The 21,163-nt window shown below is 46.5% G+C and overlaps 1 protein-coding gene across 4 annotated transcripts in view; it reads left to right on the top strand.

The window, feature by feature from the left end:
• The window catches only part of gripap1 (GRIP1 associated protein 1), a 39,117-nt gene extending 18,451 nt beyond the window's left edge, over positions 1-20,666 (top strand). For all 4 annotated transcript variants that reach the window (XM_030422334.1, XM_030422335.1, XM_030422337.1 and 1 more), the window contains 9 exons: positions 1,006-1,083; positions 4,807-4,902; positions 5,482-5,538; positions 5,850-5,949; positions 8,407-8,537; positions 11,602-11,718; positions 12,181-12,274; positions 17,513-17,685; positions 17,820-20,666. In XM_030422334.1, coding sequence (XP_030278194.1) covers positions 1,006-1,083; positions 4,807-4,902; positions 5,482-5,538; positions 5,850-5,949; positions 8,407-8,537; positions 11,602-11,718; positions 12,181-12,274; positions 17,513-17,685; positions 17,820-17,900 — 927 coding nt within the window. In that variant the 3' untranslated portion in view covers positions 17,901-20,666. The remainder of the gene's footprint in view (positions 1-1,005; positions 1,084-4,806; positions 4,903-5,481; positions 5,539-5,849; positions 5,950-8,406; positions 8,538-11,601; positions 11,719-12,180; positions 12,275-17,512; positions 17,686-17,819) is intronic.
• Positions 20,667-21,163: the final 497 nt, after the last annotated feature.

Here is a 21,163-nt window from a genome sequence, read left to right on the forward strand (position 1 = left end):
GTAAAATCACCGCGTCTCTCCATTTTTCATCTCCTGTCACTTCTTCTCCGCTGTGATTGACAGATAACCGCAGCCACAGTGTCAGTGACGTCTCTACAATAAGCTGGCGCCCTCTGCCGTTGCGGTCGTGTAGCGACCCAGACAATTATCAGCATGTGTCAACGGTTAGACCCCGATTATAAGACGACCCCACTTTTTCCACATAATTTACATCGAAAAAAACCTCGTCCTATATTCGGGTCAATACGGTAATATCTGATAAATAATTTCCCCCCGGGGATTGATAAAGTATAAGAAAAGAAGGACGTGTGATTCACCCTGAAGAGGAAACAGAACAGAGAGTAGTTTTCACTTCATCACACTGTTGATGATGTCATTGTGTTACATGATGTCACTGTGTTGCAGCGCAGTGAATTTGCGTGAGAGGAGAGCGATTAAGAGAATATCGTTTTTGTGTGTTTGTTTATTCAGATACAATGAACTGACAGATCACAGTGTCAGTTATTGTTGACTGAAGCTGTTGAAGGTTTTACAGATTCAAGGCAGAATTATTTTAGGATTTTATGAAAATGAAGATACTGAAGTGACGTCACAGCACACAAAACACTGAAGTGTCACAGAGTAGTTCAGAGGATCACTACAGTGATTACCTGTAGTGTCTCCTGTGGGCGTGTCTATTCTGATAAACTGCCTCAAGTGATGTCACTCGAGTCAGTGTTGGCGGACGACTACAAGCTAGAAACTGAAACAAATCTGTGAAGAAACAGCAGAGCCGACTCCTCGCCTCTGCTGCAGGACACATTAACACACCACAACCTCTGGCGGTCATGTTGCATTGTGGGTAATGTGCACAGCAGGTTTAGACAAGAGAGAAGAATGTCTGGAGTAAAACACTCGGTCTGTTTCATTGTGTTGCTTCAGTTTTCATCCTTGTTTCATGTCCGACATGATTCCAAATGTGAAACTGAGTTCATTTCTGAATCTGTTGGTTTGATTTCTCTGCAGGAAAACATCGAGAAGAAGTCGCTGGAGCATCAGGACGAGATCGAGCGGCTGCAGAAGGAACACACACTTCAGCTAGAGGTACACACACACACACACACACACACACACGTGCGTTTTCAGAACAAAATGTTTCTGAGAGCTTCTTTGTAAATATAAATATAAGTGTCTGTGTGGGGGTGTTTGTTTATCCAGTCATTGTAGGTGTGTATTTTGTGTGTGTGTGTGTGTGTGTGTGTGTTGAATCCCTTCCAGCTCTAATTGAATGTGTGTTTCTAATTAAAGCATAGTTGTCTCCATGGTAACGCAGACGGGTTAAATCGTGTTAACAGCAGATCAGAGAGGAGGAGGCTCCAGTCTGTGACAGAGACTCTGAACATTCACACAGTCTGTCAGTGAACTGAGCTCCGTCAGCTCCGTCAGCTCGTTCAGCTCCGTCAGCTCCGTCAGCTCGTTCAGCTCCGTCAGCTCGTTCAGCTCCGTCAGCTCCGTCAGCTCCGTCAGCTCCGTCAGCTCCGTCAGCTCCATCAGCTCGTTCACCTCCGTCAGCTCGTTCAGCTCCATCAGCTCGTCAGCTTCGTCAGCTCCTTCAGCTCCGTCAGCTCCTTCAGCTCGTCAGCTTCGTCAGCTCCTTCAGCTCCGTCAGCTCCGTCAGCTCGTCAGCTTCGTCAGCTCCTTCAGCTCCGTCAGCTCCGTCAGCTCCGTCAGCTCCTTCAGCTCCGTCAGCTCCGTCAGCTCCATCAGCTCCTTCAGCTCCATCAGCTCCGTCAGCCCCGTCAGCTCCGTCAGCTCCGTCAGCTCCTTCAGCTCCGTCAGCTCCGTCAGCTCCTTCAGCTCCTTCAGCTCCGTCAGCTCCTTCAGCTCCTTCAGCTCCTTCAGCTCCGTCAGCTCCGTCAGCTCCGTCAGCTCGTCAGCTCCGTCAGCTCCATCAGCTCCTTCAGCTCCGTCAGCTCGTTCAGCTCGTTCAGCTCCGTCAGCTCCGTCAGCTCGTTCAGCCTTGCAGCTCCATCAGCTCCCTCAGCTCCGTCAGCTTCGTCAGCTCCTTCAGCTCCGTCAGCTCCGTCAGCTCATTCAGCTCCGTCAGCTCCTTCAGCTCCTTCAGCTCCGTCAGCTCATTCAGCTTCGTCAGCTCCTTCAGCTCCTTCAGCTCCTTCAGCTCTGTCAGCTCCGTCAGCTCCGTCAGCTCCTTCAGCTCCTTCAGCTCCTTCAGCTCCATCAGCAGCTTCAGTATCGGAACGCATGCCATGTCCGTGTGTCGGTTCTGATCTGGTGTCTGGACACAGTTTCACTGAGCGATGGAGCTGTGTTTGTCTCCACTCAGAGTTTCTGCTCCTCATCTGAGAGCTTTAGTTTCTGGTTAATATTCAGATTAAGATTTTAGAGGAAACACGTGAAAATAGGTAATAATTCATCAATCAAGTCACCGAAGGAGAGCGATCGATATGTTCTGGTTGTTTCCTTCAGTGTTTGGGAGGTTTTTGTGCACCAACAGGAGCTCCTCTCTCCCACAGAAAACACTGCTCCTGAACGCCTCGTCAGAAGCCCCGCCTTCAGGTTTTACAGATTGAAGCTTCTTAAATCAATAAATGATTAAAACTCTGACTGGACAACAAAACATCCCAGTGTTTCTGAGTGAGTGGCTCCATATCGATATTGTGAGAGATTTCACAGTTTCTCTGACAGTCTGGTGAGAAAGTGACATCATCCTGCTGTAACGCAGCATTGAATCAGGTCTGAGCACCACATATAGACTCGCATCAGGATAGTGTCTGATATATATGTGTTACCTAACTGTCCTCTTCCTGTCAGCAGGTTCACAGACGCCTCTCTTATAGAAAATAAAGTTTTATAAGTGTCAATGTTTCAGCTAACTGCAGCTGATAACAGACACACTCTATAAACTCTGTTAATACACCTGAAGTCTGCAGCCGGAAGGTTTTCACTTCAGTCAATAAAACTGAGACAAAGAACAGAAACACGTCCAGCTGAAGGTTTAAAAAAAACAGATTCACTCTGAGAAAAACTTGAACTGATGAAATGTTTCATCATCAGATCACATAATCCCAAACTCATTAACCCCGAACACATGAAAACACACAGTGTCCTGAAGAAAGCACTCGGCTTCATTATCGCTACTGTCTGATAACGAACCAATAAGGCACAACCTGCTGTGCATCATGGGATATGTCAGTGTGGGTGTAACAAGTCCTCTCAGCCAATCAGATAAGCAGGGCCGACTGTGTTCCTGTGAGGAAACTGTTTCTGCCTGAAGGACTCCAGAGACCGACTGTCACTGATTACTCCGTGTCTGTGTGTGTTATCTGCTGGATAACAGCCTGCCACTAAGAGCAGAACGTGGAAACTTAATAGGAAAAGTTAATTAATGATGGAAGAAGTCTAATTAGCGGGCAGGTCGGCTGCTCTGCAGGTACGCTGAGTGTCGGCGGTTTGAGTTTCACTCGTCACGTGTTGTTTCCCGTCTGACTGACTGAACTCTGACGGAGCGTTAAATCAAACCTCAAACACGGTTAAAAATAATCTCCTGCATCTCCACAAAGTTTGTTCTTCTGTTCCTCGTAGGATCCTGATCCGTCTCACATGACCGCTCACGGTTTCTAACAGTTCCTGTTGAAAAGAGGAAAATTAATTTACACGTTTGATGTAGATGTCATGGACCAACACAAGACTCATCACAAGTCTATCTGATTTATCCTCCACCTGTACACACCTGTACACTCCTGTACACACCTGTACACACCTGTACACTCCTGTACACACCTGTACACACCTGTACACACCTGTACTGTCTGTCTGTTTGTCTGTTTGTCTGTCTGTCTGTCTGTCTGTCTGTCTGTCTGTCTGTCTGTCCGTGTCTTTACTGTCCGTAATTTACTTCAGGCGGCTCTGAACATCTACGCGCTGCTTATTTAAGGATTTCCTGTCAGCTTCTCTTCTTTTTTGGTTTGTTGATTGTGTCGGGGTAATAAAGTCTGAACGCCTCGGAAATTTACACAGAAGCTCATCCTGCCTAATGAGGTGTGTGTGTGTGTGTGTGTGTGTGTGTGTGTGTGTGTGTGTGTGTGTGTGTGTGTGTGTGTGTGTGACATTACAGGGAATTAACAGACTTGCTAGTTTTCCTGCAGTGTTACCAGGTTTCCTCCCTCTGTCAGGTGGGCGGCTGCAGCCTGCGGGTGTTTTTTAATGTCGATTTTAGTCAAATTAATTAGCAGCAGAAGATTAGAGGGGAATTAAATGTAGTTTTTTTTTTTTATTCTAAATTAATCCCTCAGTCAGATGGATTAAGAGTGAGGGGGCATCGCTGGAGGTGATGTGGCTCGTTTTAATGTTTTCTTCCTCACAGAGAGCCGAGGAAGAAAACTCTGGCTACATGCTAACGCTGTTAGCTCAGCAGCTACAGTGAAGACTTCAGTTTAAACAGGAAGAACACTCAGAGAGTCATCGTCTGTTATTTACACCTTTTTAAGTTGAAGTGGAGGCTTTAAATCTGGTCTGAGATCAGTTAGTGATGTGTTCTCTGCTGCAGACTGTGAAGCTCCAGAACTGTTCTGTGGACCTCGACACTTCACCTGACTTTATATGACTCAGACTTGACATATGAAGTCTTCATCGGAACCAACTTCAAAACATTTTCAGACACAGCTGTGACTTGAATCTTTGAAACTGAAATTGTGATCGATGCAGAAAATGTTTCTACAACTGATCTGAGAGCTGTTGAACTTGTTTTCGTCATTTTGTTTCCTGGTTTAAAAGAACGATGTCTGTGTTCATGTCTGCGTCCTGCAGGAGAAGCAGTCAGAGATGGAGGGACTGAAGCAGCAGCTGGTGGAGGTGGAGAAGCAGAAGGAGGAGCACGGTGACACCATCGGGAAACTCAAACAGGTGATGACATGTTGCTGCTATCACAACCACTGCTGCTGATCCTAGAGCTGCTACCGCTCTGCACGTCCTCCACCTGTGGAGCTGTGTGTGAGAGTAGATCTGATCTGGAACCAGCGATCTGTCGGCGTACGAACACAATCTGCCCGAGCTTAACTGATTAAAGTCTGAAGTATGAAATTGTTCTGTTAACCTGCGAGTGTCGGCAGCAGATGTTTGTGAACACAGTCTGCTTGAACTGATCCAATCACTGAACCAGAAACACAGCAGCACCAGACTCCCTTAACAAATGTGTCAGTTTAGTGAGTTGTTGAGTTGGAGACACTTTATAAACTCTGTGAAACTCTGTCTCTGACTCATTCTGCATTATTTGGACCTTCTTGTTCATTCAGTAAATGTTCTACATGCAGTGAGGTAAAACAACATATAGAATATAAACGGTATGTCTTGTATTGAAACTGAACATTTTTAAAATTGGGAGCTAAACTTTGCAAACTCACTTTGGTCCTTTTCAAAAAGCTGCTTCAGCTTCAAAGCAAAACAAGATTTTATAGTTTTAAATAAATCTGTTTCTCTCTGTAGGAGATAAAAGACACCGTGGACGGACAGAGGATTTTAGAAAAGAAGGGAAGTGCAGCGGTGAGTAAACACACACACACACACACACAGTGATGGACAGAATTTATTCAGAATTCAGAATTTGAATAGAGATGAGATGAGAGAATATATTTTGTAGAGTAATTTAAGATCAGCCGTGCGTGGAAAATAATAATTAAAAAGTAAATCTGTGTGTGTGTTCGGTGTGTGTGTGTGTGTGTGTGTGTGTGTGTGTGTGTGTGTGTGTGTGTGTGTGTGTGTGTGTGTGTGTGTGTGTGCCCGTGTGTGTGTGTGTGTGTGTGTGTGTGTGTGTGTGTGTGTGTGTGTGTGTGTGTGTGTGTGTGTGTGTGCAGCTGAAGGACTTGAAGCGGCAGCTGCAGCTGGAGAGGAAGCGAGCCGACAAACTGCAGGAGAGACTCCAGGAGATACTGACCAACAGCAAGACCAGGACAGGTACACACACACCTGAAACACCCCGGCCGTGTGATGTCACTGTGATGTCACTGTGATGTCACTGTGATGTCACAGCTCTGACTGCGTCTCAGTTTGTTTTAGAGTTTAATAGATTTCTGGCTTCATCTGTTTGTTGAATCTTGTGGGAACATTTTCATCGACTCTTCTTCTGCAGTTGTTTATTGGCACATTCAGCCCTCCGTGTTGTCTGTTGGTCATCTTTCTGATAAAAGTGTAGACGGACACTTGATCATGTTGGTGGGAAACGATCATCCAAATCATGACATGATACAGAACCAATCCAGAATCCTCATCAGGCTCAACCTGCAGAGCTCCCACTCAGAACAGGAGGCGCCACTCTCCTGTCTGTGGTGAACCCAGACTACAGGGTCGTGTGCTCAGTGTGTCTCTGAAGCTCGTTCACAAACCCAGAGCTCCGGTTTTCTGTCAGTGGAGCAGAACCTGATGTCAGTGGAGCAGAACCTGATGTCACACTGAAGCCAACAGGACGAGTGTTTAAATCCCTTCAGATGCTTCAGGAAGGAGAGACAGCTGTGTGTGTGTGTGTGTGTGTGTGTGTGTGTGTGTGTGTGTGTCCTACGTGGCTGAGATGTGAGTGTAACGTGACCGATGGGTCCGATACTGAGCGGCGTGCTAACCCTGCGTCAGGAGGTTCTGGCTCAGTCCGGAACCTTCTGTTCAATATTTAATGCAGTGCTCTGATTCCCAGAGCTGATGTGGACACACTGGCGTCTGCTGGCAAAACACTCACACACACACACACACACACACACACACACACACACGTCTGCACAGTCGTCCTCTGTTTGTCCACTGAAGTCTTTTTTTACCCCACTTAATATTTATCTTTTACTGCAGATCTTTTCTCTGTGTGGACCTTTTCTTTAACAGCCTCTCTGTCACACTGTTTTTACTACTTCTACACACACACACACACACACACACACACACACACACACACACACACCGGGAGCAGTGCAGGGCAGTCCTCAGCATCATGTATAATATATGAGCAGTGATAAATGTTTAAAAGGCTCTTCTGCACAAACCTGAGAATCAGATATTTTAAAGTAGCCTACTTATCTCTCTGCCCACTCAGAACACCTGCATTAAAGGGACGGTCCACTGCATTAAAGGGACGGTCCACTGCATTAAAGGGACGGTCCACTGCATCGAAGGGACGGTGCACTGCATCAAAGGGACGGTCCATTGTCTTAAAGGGACGGTCCACTGCATCGAAGGGACGGCCCACTGCATTAAAGGGACAGTCTAGTGTCTTAAAGGGACGGTCCACTGCATTAAATGGATGGTCCAATGTCTTAAAGGGACGGTCCACTGCATCGAAGGGATGGTCCACTGCGTTAAAGGGACGGTCCAGTGTCTTAAAGGGACGGTCCACTGCATTAAAGGGACGGTCCACTGCATTAAAGGGACGGTCCAGTGTCTTAAAGGGACGGTCCACTGCATTAAAGGGACGGTCCACTGCATCGAAGGGACGGTCCACTGCATTAAAGGGACAGTCCAGTGTCTTAAAGGGACGGTCCACTGCGTTAAAGGGACGGTCCACTGCATTAAAGGGACGGTCCACTGCATTAAAGGGACGGTCCAGTGTCTTAAAGGGACGGTCCACTGCATTAAAGGGACGGTCCACTGCATCAAAGGGACGGTCCACTGCATCGAAGGGACGGTCCACTGCATCGAAGGGACAGTCCACTGCATTAAAGGGACGGTCCACTGCGTTAAAGGGACAGTCCACTGCATTAAAGGGACAGTCCACTGCATTAAAGGGACGGTCCACTGCGTTAAAGGGACAGTTTGGTGTCTTAAAGGGACGGTCCACTGCATCGAAGGGATGGTCCACTGCATTAAAGGGACAGTCCACTGCGTTGAAGGGACAGTTTGGTGTCTTAAAGGGACGGTCCACTGCATTAAAGGGACAGTCCACTGCATTAAAGGGACGGTCCAGTGTCTTAAAGGGACGGTCCACTGCGTTAAAGGGACAGTTTGGTGTCTTAAAGGGACGGTCCACTGCATTAAAGGGACGGTCCACTGCATCGAAGGGATGGTCCACTGCATTAAAGGGACAGTCCACTGCATCGAAGGGACAGTCTGGTGTCTTAAAGGGACGGTCCACTGCATTAAAGGGACAGTCCGGTGTCTTAAAGGGACGGTCCACTGCATTAAAGGGACAGTCCGGTGTCTTAAAGGGACGGTCCAGTGTGTTGAGTTTAAATGAATAACTGATCCATAATGTTTGATGTGATGCTGATTATAAAGCTCCAGCTGACCTGCTGTCAGTCTGGTTTTTCTGTAAGTGAGGTTCAGTTCAGACATTTTGTTTCAGCTCGTCACGTGTTAATGGCGAGGAGTCTTAAAGGGACGGTGCGCTGGTGTATTTGTGGTTACTGATCAGGACGATCCGGTCCGTCTCTGCAGGTCTGGAGGAGCTGGTCCTGTCGGAGATCAACAGTCCCAGCCGGACTCAGCAGACCGGAGACTCGTCCTCCGTCTCCTCCTTCTCCTACAGAGACATGATGAAGGAGGCTCAGCCGACCAATCAGAACAAGGTGGGTGGAGCCTAAAGCACAGTCAGCTTTGTCATGTGACCACACGGTTGGAGTGGTGACCTCTGAGACCTCTGTCGTTATGGCAGCTGTTACCATGGTGACGTGGTGATAATGAGCTCAGCTGTAACATCCCATAATCTCTCTCACATTACAGAGTTACCTCCATCACTTCACTGTTGTTACAGTTTAGTTAGTTTCTCTCAGGAGTCTTTGAAGTCTGTTTATAGCTGTGTGTGTGTGTGTGTGTGTGTGTCTATTGATAGAAACACTGTAAATAGTGAAGGTTCACTTTCTGTATCTGAGTTTTTCTGTCAGGTCAGTTTACTGTGGTGGTTCAGTCGTCATTAGCAACAGCATCACACGACAGCTGTGTGTGTGTGTGTGTGTGTGTGTGTGTGTGTCATGTCAGCGCTGCATCTTTTCCCATCAGCCCCCTCTGTGAGCCTCTGATGACAGTAAGCTGTAAAATCAGGGTTCACTTAAGTTTTTTTGTTCACATTTTCAGACCCTGTTTCAGATCTGTAATGTACTCAAGTCAACATTCACCCGTTCACACACACGTTCACACACACGTTCACACACACGTTCACACTCACGTTCACACACACGTTCACACACTCACGTTCACACACTCACGTTCACACACGTTCACACACTCACGTTCACACACACGTTCACACTCACGTTCACACTCACGTTCACACACACGTTCACACACTCACGTTCACACACACACGTTCACACACTCACGTTCACACACACACGTTCACACACTCACGTTCACACACGTTCACACACTCACGTTCACACACATGTTCACACACACGTTCACACTCACGTTCACACACTCACGTTCACACACACACGTTCACACACACACGTTCACACACACGTTCACACTCACGTTCACACACACGTTCACACACACGTTCACACACTCACGTTCACACACACGTTCACACACTCACGTTCACACACACGTTCACACACTCACGTTCACACACACGTTCACACACTCACGTTCACACACACGTTCACACTCACGTTCACACACACACGTTCACACACACGTTCACACACTCACGTTCACACACACGTTCACACACACACGTTCACACACACGTTCACACACTCACGTTCACACTCACGTTCACACACTCACGTTCACACTCACGTTCACACACACACACGTTCACACACACGTTCACACACACACGTTCACACACTCACGTTCACACACACACGTTCACACACTCACGTTCACACACTCACGTTCACACACTCACGTTCACACACTCACGTTCACACTCACGTTCACACACTCACGTTCACACACACGTTCACACACACACGTTCACACACACACGTTCACACACTCACGTTCACACTCACGTTCACACTCACGTTCACACACTCACGTTCACACACTCACGTTCACACACACGTTCACACACTCACGTTCACACACTCACGTTCACACACACGTTCACACACTCACGTTCACACACTCACGTTCACACACTCACGTTCACACACACACGTTCACACACACGTTCACACACTCAGTTCACACACACACGTTCACACACACACGTTCACACACTCACGTTCACACACTCACGTTCACACACTCACGTTCACACACACACGTTCACACACTCACGTTCACACACTCACGTTCACACACTCACGTTCACACACACACGTTCACACACACGTTCACACACTCACGTTCACACACACACACGTTCACACACTCACGTTCACACACTCACGTTCACACACTCACGTTCACACACACGTTCACACACACGTTCACACACTCACGTTCACACACACACGTTCACACACACGTTCACACACACACGTTCACACACTCACGTTCACACACTCACGTTCACACTCACGTTCACACACTCACGTTCACACACACGTTCACACACACACGTTCACACACACACGTTCACACACTCACGTTCACACTCACGTTCACACACTCACGTTCACACACACGTTCACACACTCACGTTCACACACTCACGTTCACACACACGTTCACACACTCACGTTCACACACACACCGTTCACACACACACGTTCACACACACACGTTCACACACTCACGTTCACACACTCACGTTCACACACACGTTCACACACTCACGTTCACACACTCACGTTCACACACACGTTCACACACTCACGTTCACACACTCACGTTCACACACTCACGTTCACACACACACGTTCACACACACGTTCACACACTCACGTTCACACACACACACGTTCACACACACACGTTCACACACTCACGTTCACACACTCACGTTCACACACTCACGTTCACACACACGTTCACACACTCACGTTCACACTCACGTTCACACACACGTTCACACACTCACGTTCACACTCACGTTCACACACACGTTCACACACACGTTCACACACACACGTTCACACACTCACGTTCACACACTCACGTTCACACACTCACGTTCACACACACACGTTCACACACTCACGTTCACACACTCACGTTCACACACTCACGTTCACACACACACGTTCACACACACGTTCACACACTCACGTTCACACACACACACGTTCACACACTCACGTTCACACACTCACGTTCACACTCACGTTCACACACACGTTCACACACTCACGTTCACACTCACGTTCACACACACGTTCACACACTCACGTTCACACACTCACGTTCACACACACACGTTCACACACACGTTCACACACACACATTCACACACTCATGTTCACACACTCACGTTCACACACACACGTTCACACACACGTTCACACACACACATTCACACACACACGTTCACACACTCACGTTCACACACTCACGTTCACACACTCACATTCACACTCACGTTCACCATGTGAAGCGACCTGCTCATCAGAAGCTAAAACCTTTCGTACACACAGATGAAAGACGTCCTGACTTTGGTGTAAGTTTGAGTCATCAGTCTGCTGCCTCAGTGCCCTTGAGCCAGCTGATCTGTATCGTCTGTGTGTCTCTGTCTGTCAGTCTGGAGGCGGCAGCCCTCAGTCTCAGCGTCCTGCTGAGTTATCTGACGACGAGGTTGGAGAGCTGTTCCAGAGGCTGGCCGAGGTTCAGCAGGAGAAGTGGATGCTGGAGGAGAAGGTGAGGCGTCTCCTGTTACCACGGCAACCGTGTGTCAGACCACCATAAGGGCGGACGTTGGCGGCGTCCTCGGCTCTGCTTCGCTTGATGCTGCGAGTCGACAGTCGGGTCAGCAGTGAGAAGCTGGGCCTGTTTTCAGATGAATTATTAATATCTGTTCAATAGTTCTGGTTCTGTGCAGCTGAGAGTCCGTTTGTTTAAACATGACTTCAGTTCAGTTCAGCAGAGTTTAACTGAATATTTCCATCTGCTACTTTATACAAAAAGGCAAAAAACTAACTTCAAACTATATCATGTAATGAAGCTGATGTATTTATGACAGACTGAACGGAGCAGCAGTTCAAAGTGATGAACACATGAGTTATTTTATACTTTTGTACTTTGATTTGTAGTAAATAACAGAGTACTTTTACTGCAGTAACAGATGAGAGTACTCTTCAGACTGACGGTCTTCTCCTTCAGGTGAAACACCTGGAGGTCAGCTGTTCGTCCATGGCTGAAGATATCTGCAGGAAGAGCGCCATCATAGAGACCTACGTGATGGACAGCCGCATAGGTAACACACACACACACACACACACACACACACACACACACACACACACACACACACACACACACACACACACACACACACAGGCGTTCATGTCAGCTGATTTCTGTTTGGGAGTGGTGGTGTTGTTGTTTGGTCCGATCAGCAGCGACTCTGTCTCGGGTCACGTTTGTCTGTCGATGATTGATTGGCGTTCTGTCAGCACTTTGATGGAGGGACGAACATGATGTCCACATCGTCCGGATGATTGGTGTGTTATTGATCGTTGTGTGTCGGTCAGTCAGAAAGTCGTGGCTGTTTATCTGACAGGAAGTGAGCAGTGAAACCAGATGCATTGTGGGTCTTGATGATCTCTACTGCTGCTGTTCGTTCTTTGACCGCGTCTGAACGATTGAAACGTTGAAAGTAATCATCTGGTTGTTTTCTCTCTTTGGTTCCGTGTCTCTGTGAAGCTGCTGAAGGTGTTTTAAACTTGATCATTGATTTCTGATAATCAGTATTTTGTATATAAATAAATCAATCATCAATAACTGTACGATGAGTCACTGGTTCTGAGCGTTGAATCTCTGAAATGCGTTAGTCACGTTCACACAGAACCAAATGGACCCGGAGGAGGGTTTTTTATCTCTGCAGGAACAAACAGTTACTGGACCTGATGTGTTGATGATCACACTGATCAATTAATGAGATCGTGTGCATCAACGAGAGGAAGCTGCGATTTCATGTCTGAACTCTTCAGGAGGGAAATTAGACGATCAGCAGTTATTAGATTCTCTGTTAACGTCTCTGATGCTATATTTAGCTTCAGTGTGTGCGTGTGTGTGTGTGTGTGTGCGTATGTGTGTGTGTGTGTGTGTGTGTGTGTGTGTGTGTGTGTGTGCGTGTGTGTGTCTAACCGTCAGCTGATTTGTTTTCCGTCTCTCTGAACCGTCCGTCCCTTCAGACCTGCATGTTAATAGATGATCAATAATAAAACTGTACATTAATAAGAACTCTAGTCTGTTCTGGGTCACACCTTCACTTCCTGACCTGTTATTGATCGTGGTGATGATTTTAGTTTTGATCATTAAAGTTTAAATGCTGTAAAACTAAAGATCATACGAAGTGAAAGATCTCGTTTCTTCCTCGTCTGACAGGAAGTTGAAACTTCTCCCACCTTTATTTTGTTTCCTGTAAATGTCTTGACATCATCTCAAACATCTGATTCAGAGCTGCTGCTGAGCTGCTGGAGTCCAGACGAGTGTTTCTGTTGGTTTCTCAGCTCCGACATGTTGTGGAGCCGTCAGCAGCTCTGTAAGTGCTGCTGTCATCGACCTACAGGAGGACCAGCTCTCTGAATTATTTACTCCATTCTCACCTGAATTTTAAATCAGCCTGCAGATGAGCTGGACCTGATCCTAAACACCACGAGTCCACATCAAGTAGTCTGACCCGGTCCAGGTTCACATCCAACGACCGCCTCACTGAAAAATCAACATTTAACACTTTTCTGAGGAAATATTCAGACGGCGGGTAAAATCCATCCAGCTAACTGAGAACCGGAGCGTCAGACTCTCGATGGTTCTTACAGCTTTTAGTTCAGATGTAAACGTGGATGTCCTGATAGATCGAAGCTTCCAGCTGCAGACAGAATAAATGTTCTGGCTGTCGTAGTTTTTATTCCTGATGGATTCAGACCGCAGCGTGTAGACCTGGACTCCCCGCGGTGAAGCCCTCGTGTGACGTAATGATGTCATCACGTGCATCGTGTCAGCTTAACAATTCATAACTTACCGTTTGTTTTCAGGCGGAAACAAACAGACGCAGCTTGTGGCTTTGAACCAGCGACCGTCGATTGACCTGAGCTGACGTCTGTCGGTGTTCCACTGTGTGTGAAACGTGCTGTACTCGTGGTTACCTTTCCTCCGGCGCTCCTTCGCCTCCTCCGTCCTGTTTTCTTCCTTTTCATGCTGTTTTCAATTTCATGTTTGACTGGTTTCATTCCTGTCGCTCCTCCACCCGCCGCCATTAACACGGTAATAATGGTAAATCTAATGGGCAGTAAAACTGAGAGAGGGGGCGTGTGTGTGTGTGTGTGTGTCACACACACACACACACACTCTCTCTCTCTCCTATACGTCCAGTGCTCACTTACCTTTAGTTACCAGCTGTCACAGTTGCTGTACCCTGCAGCAGATTGTACAGCTGGTGCCTTGCTTCAGGGCACGTCTGCAGCTCTGAGACTGTTGATATCAAATCTAAACGTCTCAGACTTTGACATGAATCCATCAGTATCAGCAGTGATCAACACATCTGAGCGATCAATAACAATCTGAGCTGCTCTGTGATCAGCTGATCGCGCCTGTTCTCTGTTCAGAGGAAACAGCTGGTCCAGCTGTTCACTGCAGGTAAACAACCACAGGTGTTAAATATTTACAGGCTGCACAGTCAGCACACGCACACACGCACACACACACACACACACACACACACACACACACACACACACACACACACACACATACACACACACACACAAACACTCTGAGTGTTTTCTGTCTAATTTTATGACATGGTTTTTATGGTAGCTGTACAACAGAGTAACATCCTCCTATCGTTGTTTCCTCTCCTTGTTACCTCTCCTTGCTTCCTCTTCTTGTTTCCTCTCCTTGTTTCCTCTCCTCCTCTCCTTGTTTCCTCTTCTTGTTTCCTCTCCTTGTTTCCTCTCCTTGCTTCCTCTCCTTGTTTCCTCTCCTTGTTTCCTCTCCTCCTCTCCTTTTTTCCTCTCCTCCTCTTCTTGTTTCCTCTTCTTGTTTCCTCTCCTTGTTTCCTCTCCTTGCTTCCTCTCCTTGTTTCCTCTCCTTGTTTCCTCTCCTCCTCTCCTTGTTTCCTCTTCTTGTTTCCTCTCCTTGTTTCCTCTCCTCCTCTCCTTGTTTCCTCTTCTTGTTTCCTCTTCTTGCTTCCTCTTCTTGTTTCCTCTCCTTGCTTCCTCTTCTTGTTTCCTCTCCTTGTTTCCTCTTCTTGTTTCCTCTCCTTGTTTCCTCTCCTCCTCTTCTTGTTTCCTCTCCTTGCTTCCTCTCCTTGCTTCCTCTCCTTGCTTCCTCTCCTTGTGTCCTCGTCTCCTCACCGTGCTCTTGTCTCTAACATGGGATGAAGTGTTTCGTCTTCCAGCTTCATGGAGTTGAACAGAACCCTCAGCCCGTCCAGTAAACACAGAATTGTTGCAGAACTGTCGGGTCAGACACAGATCCAGTCTGTCTGTATCCAGGCAGTCTGTGTTTCTGCCATCTGTCGTCTCTTCAGGCTTCCAGCTGGACTAAAAACACTACATGGTTTTATTTCTGTTGCAGTCTGAAGCTCCTCAGAGTCGGACTGGACCGGATTCTTCACACTGCTGCCGTTTTATCTCTTCTGTTTCTTTTCATTTACAGTCGTGACGTCTGTGTGTGTGTGTGTGTGTGTGTGTGTGTGTGTGTCATCACAGCCAAATGTCCTGGAGACACTTTTTGAAGCAGCAGTTTGGTGTATTTTCATGTTCAGGTTTTATAAAGTGCTGCAGGAATGAACCCAGAAACCAGTTAGCACGTTAGCATATTAGCTCGTCCTGTGTGTGTTGATGTTTCCAGTAGAGCTGCACGATACTGGAAAAAACTGATATTGCGATTTTTTGTAACCCTGTGATATATATTGCGATATAAAAATAATACAGGAATTTTCATCAGATGACCTGAACAGCACTTTATGTTACGCTGCACTGCTGCTATCTTGTGGACAGTGAACCTGCACTGATCTCACCTGTTTTTGTCGTTCTGAGCTGTGTGGTACTGACGTAAATACAGTGTTTCCCCTACCATTCTGTTGGCGGGGCCCCCGCCCCCCTTGAAAAACGTGAAAATCTAGGCGTCATTACATTTTTGCTATTTACATTTTACACTTTTCATTCAAATAAGCTAACGTAGCTGCCACAGATGTTTATTTTCATCTATGAAACCTACATTTATCTTCCGAAATGAAGCTATCCAGTCCGTGTTTAATCTCCAAAAAGCTGCAGGTAAATGAATCGGCTCGTGTTCTTCTACCGGTATGACGGTGAAGTTTTGACCGCAGATCACCTCAGCAGACCCGGGCTGGGCTGCTCCGCCGCTCCGCTACAGGTGCGGCTGGTCTGGACTTCTCCCACCACGTCTGAGCAAATGTGCAAACAAGCGTTATTTGGATAAACTGGCGGCACAACGGGGAACTAAACGGCTACTTTCTCACATGAAAAAGCTTTAAAACCTGATGTTACCGACGCTATAGCGGTTTCAAGTTAGCCATAGCGAGGGGAGGTTCGCTTCCTGTTTATAAAATAAAAGCGCAAATTCTATCCTATGGTTTTCTTTATAATTAAAGGACAACGGGTGTTTTGTTTTTGTGAAAATGACCAGAAGTGCGTTACTTACTACGGCTGGCTTGGGTAGCGCCGAATTAATCGGAACAAAACTTTAAACAGCTGTTATTATTATGTTATGTAAGCCAGCTTGTATGATCCTTGCAAGATAGCAAGTCAGCTGCCTTGTATCGGTCTGAGGAGTCGCTGAATGTACATTTTCAATGTAAAACATTTTCAAACGGACGAAATAGTCAAACTCATTAGTTGTGTCACTTCTCGTTGTGGCAACAGATGCAACACACTGTCAACTCAGAACACGTGTTTGGTCATATCATCCTTCTAGATAACTGACGTTTTTCTTTTTGGCACCAAGTCTTCGTTTTCAGCGATTTTCTCTTGTTCGTTGCTCATTTTTCATCGTTGTTACCAGCGACTCACTCTATGTGCAGGAGCTGGTCTGCTTCAGCACACTGAATAAGAACTAATGTGATTGGTGGATCGCTGTGTGTGTCAGGTACCCTTGAAATTAGATGAGTTCATTAGGCTCTCATCGCGATGACGATGCTCAAACAAAATATCGTGCAGCTCCAGTTTCCAGTTGAATGTGTGTAATAAGCTGTGTGTCACCACAGGCTGAACATATAAATCATCATTAATGTCCTACAGTTTAATCCTGAAGCTCTTCATGTGTTAACAACAGTTAGCGGTTGCTAACGAGTGTCTGAATGAGACTACAGAGGTTGTCGGGGACATTAAACGGAGACTCATCTGCGGCGCCTCCTGCTGGTAGAACCTGTGAGCGTTCTGCTGCTCTGAGCAGCCGACAGGAGCTCGATCAGAAACAAGTGTTTTCATTGATCTAGTTGACTGATCGGTCGTCTCCTCCTCAGATGTGTCGGGCGCTGCGGTCGGAGGTCACGGAGGCTCTCAGGGAGAACGAGGAGGTCTGGGTTCGGTCCTCCGAGATCTGGTGAAACCAGGAGACGAGAATCTGAGAGAGATGAACAAGAAGCTGCAGAACATGTTGGAGGAGCAGCTGACCAAGAACATGCACCTGCAGAAGGTAACACGCACACACACACACACACACACACACACACACACACGGTCACATGGTCTTCATGAGCGGACTGAGGTGCCTGGTTGTCATGGAGACCAACATGTTTAAAGTTAACATGATGTCACTCCTGTCTGCAGGACCTGGAGGTTTTGTCCCAGGAATTAGTCCGTATCAGTAAAGAGGGCAGTCCTGGTGGCGGTGCGGCGGGCTCGGGATGAGACTATCGCCTGGTTCCATCCGTCCTTTCCCTTCCTTCTCACTATTGATCACCTCAACCGTAAGATGTGGGCCCGCCTCAGACTAACACCTGGAAACAACATTTTGCTCTGGATTCATCAACCTAAGACCTGCTGTGGGCTCTGACTACTGACTGGAGCCCAATGATTTCACCGCCTCAGTCCGTCTGCTAGGGCTGTGACTAAACTCTGGAATTGAACCCCTCTGTTGTGTTTTGGTGAGGAGATGAATGAAGGGAAGAAACAGGAAGTCAGACGAGCGGAGGGAATGGAAAAGTTGTGCTCAGCTCATTTATGTTGCTATTGAATGTACTGTAATTAGACTGCACCGCTCAGATCCTCTGGCTACGACCTGGAAACACACGTTGTCCCGGAGCGCCGGTGGTGTCTACTCGCTGACTAAACTCACCTGTAAGAATCTGATGTCTGTCTGCTGGGTCCTGGCTACGTCCTGGATTACACATGCCTTGTACTTTAAGGGAGTCATTTCATTGGTTCCTGTGTGCAGTAACTCTGTTGTGATCTGGCTACTTCCTGAGCTTCCTATCTGCAACATAATCACACTAATGACCTGGGCTCTGTCTATGTCCTGGATTGCCAGAGCTGACTGTAAACAAGTTTTCGTTTGAGTATTTCGCCGCTGTGGAAAAAGCTGTTTGCTCGGTTGTCATGGAGATGGTTTTCTTTTTATCAGGTGATCTGTAAATCACCTCCATGACCACAGAGCAAGATCAGCTGTTGATGAAGGCCATGAGTTTAAACTGAAAGCCCCGTGTGGACGTTGCTTTAACAATAATACATTTTTATCTCAGACTAAACTGACGAGTTACAGTTCAGCTCCCACAAAACTAAACTGACTCTCGTCTCCTGTTGTTACCGACTGAAACACGACGACAACCACACGAAACACAGATTCTTACTGAAACACCATGTTAACAACTGACGACGTCAACACAGAACCAGCACACACACGAGGCGTCACGTCACACAGACGTGGTGTTAAAACTTTTAAATCTGCTCCAACATCCCAGAGGCTGAAGTAAAAGATTAAAAAGAGCCGGCGTCACGTCTGCGTCACGTCTGCGTCACGTCTGCGTCACGTCTGCGTCACGTCTGCGTCGGGGTCGGGTGCTACTGAGCATGTGCAACTCAACAGAGATAGGAAAGAAGCGAGATGTCTCACTCTGTTGCTACTTCCACCATCGTCCTCTGAACGTAAAGTCTGATGACGTAAACAATCTGCTGCTTTCAGCCGTTTCCTGTTTCTTCGGCGTGTTCGAGACGTCGAACGTGTTTTTTGTTTCAGAGTCGTATCAACAGGAGACGCAAATCTTTCAAGCTTGTCGGTATCAGTTTGTGCGTGTCGGGTCAACACCGGAGCTTCTGAACCTTCAGTGTGACGGAGCGATCGCTGTGCAGACGGATTCAATCTGTAGATTTATTCACGTTATTATGAAACTCTGCTGGTGATCAATGTAAACTCAGTCGGCCATGGCTACGTCATGGAGCACAAACATACTGTACTCATGTTTCCTTTCATTTATCAACTGTTTGTAAGTCGGGCCGTGGCTACTTCCTGGTCTTGCATGTTTTTGACCTCCAGTAGCTCGATGGAGACTCTGTGTTTCTGCAGCTGGTCACTGTTCTGTTATTTATTACTTTTCATACACTCTGATGTAAAATGGATCATGGCTGGGACTATTTGCTGGATTCATAGTCCTCATCCATATACTGTAATTAGGACTTACTATTCAGAGAAATGTTCGCCAACTTATCGGTTATTTTGACATTTAAAAAGTAAATGCATGAAAACTGGAGACGAGCTTCAGCAACATTCTGATTACTAATGAAGAATCTCAGAATCAGTGGATGAGCCGCAGCTTTATAATTTATTCAACTGTGTGAAACTGAAAATGATGAGTTTGACGAGCCGCGTGTCGTCGCCGTCCTCCGAGAACCTGATCGACCATCTGTTTATCTCCAGGGCCGTGTCTATATCTTGGATCACATGAACTGTAACTTATCTTGCACTGTAACATTTCCATTCCTCCACGCTGCAGTAAAAACAACATGATCCATCTGTCGGGCCGGGTCTACTTCCTGCTTTTATTATTTGGATGTATCTTTGCTTCTGTTCTGTGAGTTTGTGTTAACCAGTTTATCAGGACAGGAAGTGACAGTCGATCACTTCCTGTCTGCTCTGCCTTGTCTCATGTCTTGGACTCTGACTACGTCCTGGATTGAATGTCTGCCACAGGCTGCTTCTAGCGACCGGGCTCTGACTATATCCTGGACATTACGCTTGTACCAGACTGTGTTTTTTTGTTGCCTGTATATTTCTGCTTTATTTTTGTTTGTACACTGCAAAAAAATCTACACTTCAGTCTGACGTGAAGACTTTAACACGTGAGGGAGAGAAAGTGAGTCGTTGTCGCTGCAGCTTCACGTGTTCAGACTGAAAACACCTGACGGGATGTAAAACCTCCACCAGCGGTCGAGCTGCACTGAAGACACACTGAAGCTTCTCTCTCTCTCTCAGCAGCTGACTGAGCGGGATCAGTCTACGTGCTGGGCAGCGACTCGCCTGTTGCTTTGTTTTTGTTTGTAATGTTTAAATCTGTATATACACGCTGTGATATGAATTTAACTGTATGAAGAATCAACGGATCTATTTATGAGACTGATGATGATCATGACGCTAATTATTGTAACGACCTGAAAACATGATAAAATCTTGTCTGAAGACGTCGACGTGTCCGTTGTTTCTCTGCTCAGCTTTAAACTGGGAAATCAACAAAGAGCGTACGATGTATCCAGGAAATATCCAGATCCCTTCACTGTGTCTCACTTCTTATGTTGTTTTATTTTTATTGTTCTAATAAATTTAGAACATTAAATACATCAGAACTGAGATAAGTGAGGATTAGAGATGTTAGATTCATTTAAAAGGGAAAACTTGAAGAGAATATTAACAACGGAACATTTTTCATTTTGAGCAGAAAGCTGCAACATAAAATCGATCTGACAGCAAAATGAAATCTGATCATATGCTGATAAACAGCCTTTTATTTTGAAAGTCACAGGTTTGTCTCTGACCTTTCGCCCTCAGTTTTTTTACTCCGTTGTTTTTTCACAATCTTTTCTCATGAATCTTTAAATCAAGCGCTGTGTTTTAATCCTCCACGAGATTTTTCTGACAGTTTCATAAAACCTGCATTTCTTTTAGAAAAGTATTTTCAGTGTTT

The sequence above is a fragment of the Sparus aurata genome, chromosome 7, assembly GCF_900880675.1.
Source record: "Sparus aurata chromosome 7, fSpaAur1.1, whole genome shotgun sequence".
NCBI classification, from domain to species: domain Eukaryota; kingdom Metazoa; phylum Chordata; class Actinopteri; order Spariformes; family Sparidae; genus Sparus; species Sparus aurata.